At 34.2% G+C, this 12,444-nt stretch overlaps 2 protein-coding genes across 2 annotated transcripts; both read right to left on the minus strand.

The window, feature by feature from the left end:
- Positions 1 to 687: 687 nt before the first annotated feature.
- On the minus strand, positions 688 to 5,194 carry LOC127836304 (uncharacterized). The gene is made up of 2 exons (XM_052362825.1): positions 4,556 to 5,194; positions 688 to 2,416 (listed from the first exon to the last, which is right to left on the minus strand). The coding sequence occupies exons 1-2, from the start codon at positions 5,067 to 5,069 to the stop codon at positions 2,007 to 2,009; spliced, it is 924 nt and encodes a 307-aa protein (XP_052218785.1). The 5' UTR covers positions 5,070 to 5,194; the 3' UTR covers positions 688 to 2,006.
- Positions 5,195 to 7,176: 1,982 nt separating this feature from the next.
- Positions 7,177 to 11,720, minus strand: LOC127836303 (tumor necrosis factor ligand superfamily member 10-like). The gene is made up of 5 exons (XM_052362824.1): positions 11,565 to 11,720; positions 10,615 to 11,240; positions 10,315 to 10,351; positions 10,028 to 10,156; positions 7,177 to 8,552 (listed from the first exon to the last, which is right to left on the minus strand). Exons 2-5 carry the CDS (start codon positions 11,143 to 11,145, stop codon positions 8,116 to 8,118), a joined length of 1,134 nt encoding a protein of 377 aa, XP_052218784.1. The 5' UTR covers positions 11,146 to 11,240; positions 11,565 to 11,720; the 3' UTR covers positions 7,177 to 8,115.
- Between the last annotated feature and the right edge of the window lie 724 nt (positions 11,721 to 12,444).

Below are 12,444 nucleotides of genomic sequence, written 5' to 3' on the forward strand. Positions count from 1 at the left end.
ATCGAGTATCGCTTGTGTGTTTCGCGGTCTGAAATTATACCTCGAAACACGAGATTCGGATAATATGGGCGATATTTGAATAAAAAAATACCGTGTATCGCTTCGTGTGTCGCGCAAAATATCGTGTGTCGCTTTGTTTTTCGTGTGTCGCCCTTTGAACGCGAGACACGATATTTTTTTCATTACTTAATACGGTATGCGTGATAGGCTTATTTTCAGGGCAGAATTAAAACAGATGCGTTCTTGGATATTTCCTTTAGCGTGTCACGACAAGTCAGCAGGACACTATCGAATTCCTGATGCAGATTCCCGGTATAGAAAATATAATATACTTTAGATAAAATAGAATATAAATTGGGCTTAATTTTCAAGGGACAACAATCATACGATAAGTCATTACAAGTATTTATTTTGTCAAAAAACAATCATGACTTAATTTAAGACTTTATTATATTTTATGTCACGCGTGTTGTCACGTTGACAGCGGTTTTGCCTGTGTTAAAAAGGCGTACAAGCGAAGCGACGTTGAAACAGTGGACGGCGGTAGTGGACGGATCCAACAGCACTAACGTTGCAGTTCGTTACCCTGCGTGGAGCTGGCGTAACTGGAAGTCGCTCATAGACGAACACTTCAATGCGCTACCTGGTATACGGTATGTAGCAGCTATAAAATAATAAAAACGTAAATTGTACGCAAATATTTATTTACACTTATTTCATTTGGAGAAACTACCACAAATAACATGTGTTCTTCCGCTACAGGAAATATCAGTACTTCCGAATGTCGTCTGCAACCCACGGCGTAGTCATGGTGAAGACATCTAGCGACGGTGAAGAAACCTCCTTTTGTTTGCTGAAGAACAATTTTTTTCGCTTCACGAACACCGATCGCCAAGTGCCGATACTTGCCGCTGGATTATCTGCAGCACGGCGTGACAACGTGCGCTCTATATTGTCAGCTCGGGTCGCATTGGCTTTCCGTGTTAGACAGCATGTGGCATTTGTATTGTTGCTAAAATGTTTCGTTTAACCACTAAAAGTAAATATATGATGTATTTTGCACGTTTGTTTGTATTACAAACAGATAGAATGAGTTATTTAAATAGAAAAAAAGGAAATCATAAATAAATATTAACTCAATAACCAAACAGCAACACATTAACGTCATTGGTATCAAAAAGAAAAAACATGGAAATTATCAATCAATGATTACGGACATTACACAAAAAAGACATCCGTAGTGAATTAAAAAAACAAATATCCGTACGACATGACGTCAAAATTACGTCGTAATGAACGTTCGTCTTAGCGTTACATTCATTTAATTTGGTTCACGAAAATGGAAATAATTATAGACTATAAGAAGAAAAGTATGACGTTTATTACATATTTCGAACAGTAAAAGGACGTAAATACCGAACATTCAAATAAGTAAAAATCGAAAAAATTGTCAATAAGGCTGGTTTTCTCATGGCGCAATTCATATATACTAAATAAATGCGATATTCAAAGCAACGACTTATACATTTAAAATTGATATATCAAACCAAATTTTAGAAAGATATTGACATTTCAATAAAAGCATATATGTACATACGTAAGTCACACTTACTGCAATAAAACATATTAACATATATACAATCTTATTATGAAATTTCTTTTTAAATTGTTGGTTGTTAACAAGTTATTTATCATGTATTGAGGAAACCACCCAGCGAGACATACCGATAACCAAAAGCTATTGAAAAACAGTACAACGATATTAAGCAGCAGCATTCAAAACAAAAAAAATACATATAAAACATGCATTATATACCATTTTTATGCTGATAGTCTGTATTATAGAAAAAATTCTTCATATATATCATGCAGATATGCGTGAATAACCTTAATTGAACAAACACTATAAAATTAAAATATTTAAATAGAGTCGAAACATTTAAAGGCACACCATTGGCGTCTTCTTCCTCAAGATTTGAAGTGTGTAGCATTGCATCATATTGTGGTTATACATGAATCAATGTGCCAGAAAATGAATTATATCTGATCGAATCTGAAAACAACATGCTCGATTCCGTAGAGCGCACCCAGACCATGTCTCCCATGGCAACCACTGATGATACCTGCATAGTCACACATCGAAAATATGCGCTTGAATCATATTCGGTTGACCTCTGTAACGTCTTGCCTCCATGCACTATTTCAAGATGAACAACTTTATTGTTTTCCACACAATACTGGACACTGAACAGATACATTCCATGGATCGAAGCTGTGAATTTTCCTGTTGAAGGATCATAACCCTGACCTTCGTTTACATCAACTGTCGGGAAGACAACATCTTGGGCACCTGATAGTTCTGTGTAGCTGGCTGTAATGCGCGCACGAAAGTAACTTGTAGGGACTTTTAACTGATCTGAAATAAAGAAAATAAATTCTTAGCAAAAACTGCAAAGGCACATATGAGTATTGTATTCGGGATTTTGAAAACTCTGTAATATATTTTATATGTTACAATTTATTTTTTTCAGTAAGATAATTGTTGCGCTTTAAAATAAAAAGAGACAAATTATGTAATAATATTGAGAAACAAAAAGTTATTGTTTATAAACCGCTAATTAAATAATTAAAATATAAAAAAATACGAATGTTAACATTTTTTTTTATAAGAAGTCATATTTGATTTTATATGGAATTTACAACGTGCGTGCATATTTTTTATATTAGTAGTCAAGATAATGATTATGCCGCCCTATCGCTTCAATGTTTGTCTCAATGACACAATAACACTATAAATCCCTTTTAATCACGCACATGGAGGAGTGTTTTGGTCTTTAAATGATTAATAAATCATTTGGAAACTTAAAGTAACATATTGACGGTAAATATAGGCAATATTTTGAACAGCCAAATGTTCTCGTGTTTAAGAATATATTAATTAAGTAACTATGACAAATTGATAAATAACTTATTAGCTTAATTGTATACGTTGATTAAATAATGTTTTGATACATCGATATGAATCTAATAGAAGTATCTCGCAATGAACTAGCTTATGAAAAAAGCGACACTCATGTACTGGAAAAAAACAAGGTTAACCTTATATTCTCATTTCAAAATCACATAACATATCACTCGTTATTATCTGAATAAAACTACGATTTGTCTATAAAATGGGCTAGCATTGGTTGTTTCGAGGTTAACGCTTTTTTTTCAAAAGTTGAGCACAACCTTGGAAGTATCCGATTATCTGTGCGCTGATAGGATTTTACACTGGTAACTGCGAGATCATATTTATGTACATGAATATGTGATATTTTAAATATTCTCAGCAGTAAGAGTTGTTTGATCAGCATGTTTTACCAATTTTAAGTTATGGGTCAGAAATATGGATCTTCCCTGAGTCAATGGCAAGTCAAAGAGTTCACTTAAATTGTTGCAAAAAACTACTTGGCGTGAAAATTCAAACACTGAATAATTTTGTATATGGGGAACTTGGAAGAACATCCTTGATAACTAAAAGAGCCATTAATGTAAAACGGTATAATCTATTGGTTGTAATTTATTCAGTTAGAAGATCCTAAGTATGTAAAGTGTATTTATAGCCACATGTAAGAGGTTTATTAAATAAACCAAATAACCATTATCGGGCAAAATCTGTTTGTAATCTGTTGCAGACCTTGGGCTTTCAATATGCATGGCTAAACCAAGGTGTCGGTGATAAAAAGTGTTTTCTATCCTTGGTAAAGTCTAGATTAAATGAAGCATTTATCCAAAATTGGATTTCAGATCAAAATGATACTTCAAGAGCAATAAGTTGCAGACAGTTTTGTCGTTTTGAAATGCAACCTATTTAAAAGATGTTCGTATAAATAAGTTAAGATCTGATCTTTGTAGATTAAGGGTTTCATCCCATAGACTAGAAATCAAATCAGGCAGATGGCATAAACCTGAAGTCATACCTTTTCAAGATAGTAAATATCAACATTGCAATGTTCTTGAGGATGAATATCAATTATTTTATTAAAATGTTCCTTATATGATGATATTAGGAAATTGTATGTGAATAAATTTTACTGGAAAAGACCAAACATGATAAAACATTGAATTAATGCAATCGGAAAATACAAGTACCAACAGAAACTTAGCTATGTATGTACATAAAGCATTTAGTAAAAGAAACCTGTATAAATATTATTATGATTAATTGTATATATAATTCATTACTCAAACTTGACTTCTCGCTCTCTTGCAGATTCGTCTTTGTTGTTTTTGATGTTATCTTTATGGCATTAATTGTTAAATAGATTCTAAATGTTGCCATAAAACAAATTCTTGTCCTAGACCTTTTCATGTATTGATACTTTATTTACCAACTTCTAAAATTCAGTGCTGATCACATGTCATGCCTTTAAATATGTTACTATGTTTTGATCTTGCATACTCATGGACTGTATGTCTATTGTACATATTGAATATACCAATATTATTTTCTCGTATAAATAGTTTTTCTATGTGTTTTCTGACAAAATGATCATGAATGTATATATACAACCTTTGATAATATCCAATTCACTAGCGGTCCTTTCCACGAGTAACTGTACCGCAGATGACAGGTCAGTAACATTTCGATGTACCGCCTGGGAAGCAGAGTAAAAAAAATCCTCAACCTTTTCATCAATCTGCCGTGTTTTCGCCTTCAGTTCATTATCAGTTTGTAATACGAGAGATTTGAGGCTCGCTTTCATTTCTTCAACTGTTACTGATACGTTCCTTGTCACAGAGTTGATGAACGACTCTACATTGTCATCAAGCTCCTTCCTCTTTACGTCCAGTGTGTTTACAGCTTTGGCATTGTCTTCAATTATTCTCGTCAAAACGTGTTCAACTTTTGCTTTGGTTTCAGTTATTTTGTCCAATGCATCGTTCAGTAAAATGTCATTTCGAATAACCCTTTCCAGTAGTTTTTCATCGTAGTCAAATTTTGAACATATAGGACACGAACGCTGGAAAGAAAACAAGACCCCTAACAATATTCCCGATAATCCACATAAAACTAAATTCCACATATCTGTAGCATAAATGTCACCGTGTGTTGGTTTAATATTTAAGATACCCGGTAAGATCAATAGAGATATAAATAGATAGACACGGCTCGCTATTTACAAACCGTCGCACACTGGGTCGATGAAAGCTAGTCATTGTAAGCGCGTCCTTAGATACGATATGATTACTAGTATCATGAAAATACGCATACAATTATCCGAAAAAACAGAGCATTTTGGCGGGGACTAATCTTCTTTGTGTTGTCTTTCCAATAAAGATAAATAGCCCATAAAGAAGATAATGATTGAAAGAAAATGAGTGTCATACAACAATAAGTTTGTAAATGGCTATTTTGAGCTAATTGCAGTGTTATGGCTTAATTGGCGCTATTATGGTATAATATTATGATTGATCTTTTTTACATGACAGCCACATTCGAAACGTGAGTTTTAACATATTGCGAATGTTCCATTGTTAAAGAATCTACAACTCTAAAGCCTGTCTATAACGAACCACTTAAGCCCTTATTGGATTAATGGTCGGAAATCTTATATAAGTCTATACTTATTAAAAAAGTGAGTGAACAAGGTATTTATTTGCCTGAAGACTAAAGATCCGTATATGATACTTTAAGATGCTCTTTTTAGATTCCAAGATTTTTAATGTGTGTGGGTGTCCTCCACCAGAATAACAACAGAAATCATCATCATCACCATCATCATCATCATCATCATCATCATCATCATCATCATCATCATCATCATCATCATCATCATCATCATCATCATCATCATCATCATCATCATCATCATCATCATCATCATCATCATCATCATCATCACCATCATCATCATCATCATCATCACCATCATCATCATCATCATCATCATCATCATCATCATCATCATCATCATCAAAGCTGAAAAGCTTCACTTCTTGGTCTCACTTAAGGGCTTTCCTAATAGGCTAACTCATCTGAAAAAAAAGTTTACTGCATGCCTCTTGAAATTGTGTTGAATTGTTGTGCCGCAAATTTTATATATTTACTTTTACACTCTAAATTTATGTATACTGTAATAGCATAATAGCTGTGAACATTATAATTGCAGACTAGCACACAGTCAATTCTCTCCCTTTGTATGTAGTAAAAAAGCCGCGTGTGATTCGAGAATGGAATAAATTTATATCATTTTCTAAATTACTGAACACATTCATGGTATAATTTTTTAAAACGAAAAAAACAAACAATGATGTCAATTGTAAAGCGACAATGTTTTACCACCATGCTCATCAAATGTTTTTAAACAGAGGTTAATCAAACAACGATGGCTTTACTGAAAGATATTTAAAATTATGCGAAATTGTCCAGTCTTTGTAGAAAATAAACAAAGATATTTCCTCCTTTTAATATGGGTATACTTATACAATAAGGTGTGTGGAATATATCTGAAGAACTTTTGAAGGTATTCAAATGAATCTTCATTTTGTGATCGAGGGCTTTGAGTGATAGTGCAGAGCACACGAACGATAACTCCCACTTAACCCATTTATGCCTAGTGGACCCTCCCATCCTTCTAAATTGGATCAACTCATTTCCAAAATTAGGGATGTCTAGGATATTTATTTCTATATTTAGAATATTTCTTACAGAAATTTCTTTAAGCAAACAGCGCAGACCCTGATGAGACGCCGCATCTGGGTCTACGCTGTTTGTCAAGGCCTTTTTTCTAGACGCTAGACATAAATGGGTTAAGGATGTACATAGTCATTGCCGTGTTTATATGTTTTCTTGTATGAGTTTTAACGAAGTCTAAAAACTACTGGCATCGTTGTATTATTTACAATAGAATGTGCCTTTGTGTAAAGTATAGAAATTCTTATGGGTAGGTCGCCTGTTCTCACTTTTGTATCAAGTTGAACACGGCTAAAATTTAATTTTTGGTAATATATACTTATGATTGCAATGCCTTGAAGGGATAAAAACTTAAGTTTTTTGCAAAAATGTATATGTTATGTCAGATACGTTATGCCTATTTCTTAACAAAACAAACTGATAAGTTCCTAAATGAAGATATCGTTTATAAAACGTTTATTTATTTAAAGCGTTCAAATAATGAACTAACAACAGAATATAGTTAATTTTTCAACACATGCATTTATCATGTCATAACAATTTGAGCACATCTGTATATTACTGAACGCAATACAAAAACATAAAACGAACAAATCAAAATTCGAACTATTCTTAAATATACAACAATTGAATTATAAATATTACAAACAACACTTTGAGTTAACTTCTTCGATCCAACCCATAAGATAAAATAGAATAACTAATACAAATACGATAACTGTTATGATGTAAAAGGTATTAAATACCCGATCTATACTTAAATTATGTAAAATCGTTTTGTTGAACAGTATTCAAACTGCATATGGGCTCTCTTACACTTAGCACGCTGCACGTTGCTTCAAACATCTTTTGAAATTACAAGTGTTCATTAAATCACCAGACAAGACATGTTGTCTGAAACAAGAGTGATCTTTTTTTTTCAAATGTACAATTGTACAACAAGATTTCCAGATTACGACGTCCGAAAACAGCTAGGATGCAATCCGTTAATTCAGCAAGAACGTATTGAGTTTCAAAACATTGACCTTATTGGACTCACACATGTATTTTCTTTATCTTTCTGGAAATTGTAAACCCTCACGTTGTAAGATAATGATTTCGTTACATTTTTTAGCAATTTGATCTCGTCGCCTTGTTACTATTATGCGCTTATTCAATAAGTTCTTACGTCGTTTGTTGATGTTGTTTTGGGGGGAAATATTTTTTTTACTGTTGGGCATTTTCAACGCAGCGCGCAAACCACTTGTAATCTAAAATACAACCCTGCTCTTTCTCACAATATTTAATATTAAATATGATGCCGACAGCTGAAAATTGAGATCAATATGAGGATGTAAACGTATTTGAAACGGCGAATAAATGAAAGCTCTATTAAATATGATTAATAAAGTGCAATATTACTGAGCAATGCACAAAGAATCATAGCAAAGCATGATTCAACCAATTTTAAACAACCCGAAATATGTTAAACCCGGTTCTTCTCTCGAAAGGAATCCGATTTTGGATACTTTGACATAGATCAGATCGCCCTTATTCAGTGGGACAGAGGCGCCGACGTAACTCGTGTAGCGTCCGTAGTCTTTCTTCTGTTCCCAGCACTGTGTGACGTCACTTCGCAACAGCTCTTCATCGCCTAACGGGTATATGAAGTTATATCGAAAGACGGAGTGGAACAAGGACTGTGCAGGGCTCCGGGAGTCAAGCGGCGTTTCCGGGTTGTAGTATATTAAGAAGCTGACCTGGCTGTACAGGAAGTAGCGGCCAGACTCCGCAATGACGACGGAGTGGTTGTCCGAGGAGAGCTTGATGTTGGTAAGGTGAGTTCCGGGAGCCACCGGGCCGACACTCCAGTTCCGGATTCTTCCGTCAGAGGCTGCGAAAGCGTCAGCAAAATATAGTCTACGTTCATGCCAATTGAAATATGAAACAGCTGACGGTTGCTTTCAGTGCAAAACACTATTGCTTGTACGTCGTTTGCGTTTGTTTGTAAATGTGTGAGTATTTAATATAAAACTCAATTTAATTACTACAGGTTATTTCCATTTTAAAGGTTGACAGTGTGAATACACGAGGTTAATACATCACGATTTAAACCTGATTGCACTTAACAATTTAACAAATATAATGTAAGTTCAATCTGTAAAAGATTGCATAATACAATTTCACGTTATTAGACTTTGAATGGGTTAAGTACATGCACTTAACAATTAATCTTATGACAACCAAATGAACTTTGCAATCAAGTATGCCATTGATAGCTTATCCGATCTATTAAACGTTAGTATAGACGGGCCTTTTATAAATTGCCTACTTCCTGATTTAAACTAGCGGTGTAATATATATTTGTGCGTACATTATCAACTGAAATATAATACGTCAATCGAATGTCGTATTGATAGGTTTCTTCGTATTGCCCTAATTAAAAGGGTGGACAAATGTAAGAGTTGTACGCTAAATGATAGCTGCACATCAGACGCACGAACACCAGATACTATTATCAAAATGTTTCCCATCATTTTTCTCGAACACGTGTATACCTACATTAAAGATTAAATCATTTTCGAATTTAAGGTTATATGATAAACCTATTGTCACTAGACATAATATAATATGTGTCTTGTTCTGAGAAAACTGGGCTTAATGCATGTGCGTAATGTGTCGTCCCAGATTAGCCTGTGCATTCCGCACAGGCTAATCAGGGACGACACTTTCCGCTTAAACTAGATTTTCGGTAAAAAGGGACTTCCTTTAAACGAAAAATACCATTAAAGCGGAAAGTGTCGTCCCTGATTAGCCTGTGCGGACCCTTTACGCACATGCATTTTGCATTTTGCCCAATTTTCACAGAACAAGACACATTTGTCCAGAACACGTGCTATGCTATCTGCGCAATTGCGGCTTCTGAATTTAAATTTCTTCATTCTGCGTAACAGACTGTCAAATGTGATGTAAACATAATTAAGCCAACTAAAACGCAACGGCAAAATAAGACTGATTTCTGATAATTATTGCACACCAAATTGATCTTTGCAGGTTTGCATCAGTTGTAAGTAAAATATCATACCAAGAGCTATTACTAAACACATTTTAAATGTCATAAATAAAAAGCATATATTATGTTCAAACAAGCGACATAAATTCCATGACTATAAGAAAATATCATTTAGTCAATTAGTTATCTTTTATAAAACAATAAACCGTATGTAACGTTTCGGACTGATAATTAAACAAAATACTGAATATATGCAGTTAAGTATAAAAAAAACCTAGTGGCACAGTGGCAACTCGCCAAATGTTGCACCCATAGGGTCACGCGGTAACAAGAGAATACATCCGATTGCTACTTACACAGGTTAGAATGCTGAGGGCCAGCCAGCATATGCGCAGACACGTTGCTGAATGCGTTGCCAGTAGGAATGTTCGGGGATCCAGAACTGCTACAATTTCCGGATGGACGATTCTCTGCATTGATGGCATCTGTAGCAAAAAAATGCAGTTAATGCGCATGCAAAATCTATGTCCGTCTTATCTTTACTCGAAAACGAGTGTCAATAGGAATCGCCAATTGATCTTTAATAAGGAATTTATAGATGAAAAGCCAAACAAGTTGACAGTGCACAAAATATTGTTTTTACCTTGTGCGCATTTCTCCAGTTGCTTCCTTTTTGCAAACTGCAAATATAAAATCAGAATAAATATAAATTATTGTTTTAAATTTATATTTAATTATAAGCTCGATAAAATTCACGTTTTTGTATATAATCTAAGAAATCAAATCAAATGGTATGATCGAATAAAAAATTTAAATTTATAAATTATAAACTTTGAAGCAGAAGTAAATAAAAAGCCGAAACGGCGTCACAAGCAAACATCAGTGAAAAAATATAAAGAGTTTTGGTCGTTGCAATCAATAGCATAAATTATGTTCTACGTACCAGATTAAGGAATATCGACGTCTGGTTAACCGTTTTTGCGCAACAGATCTGCTGACCGTTGTCATAGTGTTTAAGCAGTTCAGAGACTTCGGGCGTGCCTTCCGGAAATGGACTCAATGATAGTTCTGCACATGGCAGACAGAGCTTAGCGTTTCCTTCCAACTGCGCAAGTCGGTTGCGCAGGTTTTCAGTTGTCGTCTGCAATTCCTCAATCGTCTTCTGCTGTCGGATGGTCATGCTAATTGCAATTAAAGCTGCGACACAGCAAACAATAAACGCAACTGAAGTACAGATAATACATGTAGTTGCTCTGAGTTTGCTAGCTCTCACTGCATTACGATCTTTGAAACCGGTAGTGTTTTTGTTTGTTCTTTGTTCGTTATCAAATACTTCCTGGCAATTTAGCGTTTTAAAGTGGCAACGCCCAGTGCAAGTTGGTTTCTTGAGTTCCTGATAATTATGCGCCTCCATGCTGGATCCTGTTGTACCCCACGTGTTATCAAAATAAAGCTCTTTTGGAGCCGTCGACATCTTGTGCTGTATGTGGTCTCTAAACCGTTCTCTTTGTTATAACACCCAAATGTTATAATATAATTCAATTGTAAAACAGCTATCCGATCAATCTTCTGAAAAATATTTATCGAATTTCACTAAAGTTATCATAGGAGTAAAACAATTTTCTATTGAAGAAATTACTTCAATAATAGTGTTATTGCAATATCTAATGCATTATAGTATCATTGCATTTTCCTTTTAAAAACATACAAAAAAGCAAAAAAAAAATGTTTTTTTTATATTTTACATATTAACACGTTCTTTATTTATCCAGATAAGTGTGACGCACCTTTAATTGATAATCTTGTTAATAAGACATACACTTTAAAAAATAATTTTGAATTTCATTGCCAAAAGCAATTTAGCCCGTTTATATACAAAGTACAAAAACTTACTTTAACCGCGTTGACAAATTTCTATAACCTTAATTATTAATTTAATTCGCAAACAGCGTTTCGTTACAAATAACCCAGCACGAATAACTTCGCCAAGGTATAAAATAACGTTTGGGTGTCAAATATGAATTGATAACCTTCATTTTCAGAAATTTGGCGTATTAATAACTACGCTATTTTCAAAGAATAGAAACTACCGGTACACAGAACGATTACCTGTGATGAAATCAAACCTATTAAAGGAACATTTTTAACCTGTTAACCCAGATTACCTTCTGACGATATCATTTCATGACCATGGAGTTTTAAAAAACTTGTGCTAATTTTCAGAAACTGATATAAATACTAATCCGATAGACGTAATTTTAATTTGTCGGTATCCCAAGCTTTAATATGATTAGATAACGCATTATAATGGATATGTATAATAAATGAAATACGTTCGTATGCACCTTTTAAGCATCTTTAATTGCAAGATTTAAATGATATCAACTCGTCTAATTTGTTTATTCATGATTGCAAACAACAAGTATGTATGCGAAACTTATTTATGTTTTAAATATAACTTCTGATACACATGGTTTCTATGCTAGTTATATAGGTAATGTAGACAACTACTGTACGCAAATGCTAATAAGTATTTAATAAAATAAATCAGACCGTAATGTAAGGAGATATGGCTGTAGTCCCAGTCCCATACAGCCGACGGATTAACACGGATAATGTCAACCGTGTTGTCACCGTGCACATCCGTGGTGATTCATGTAGGTCCTGTGACGTCCTGGAATTTTCTTCTTGCTCCGGGAGGCCAACACGGGAAGTTCCTCCTAAACTGCCATGTTGATCCGTGATTTTCAGGGAAGATGATAGCGCCCGGGAT

Source organism: Dreissena polymorpha, chromosome 6 (genome assembly GCF_020536995.1).
Source record: "Dreissena polymorpha isolate Duluth1 chromosome 6, UMN_Dpol_1.0, whole genome shotgun sequence".
NCBI classification, from domain to species: Eukaryota; Metazoa; Mollusca; class Bivalvia; order Myida; family Dreissenidae; genus Dreissena; species Dreissena polymorpha.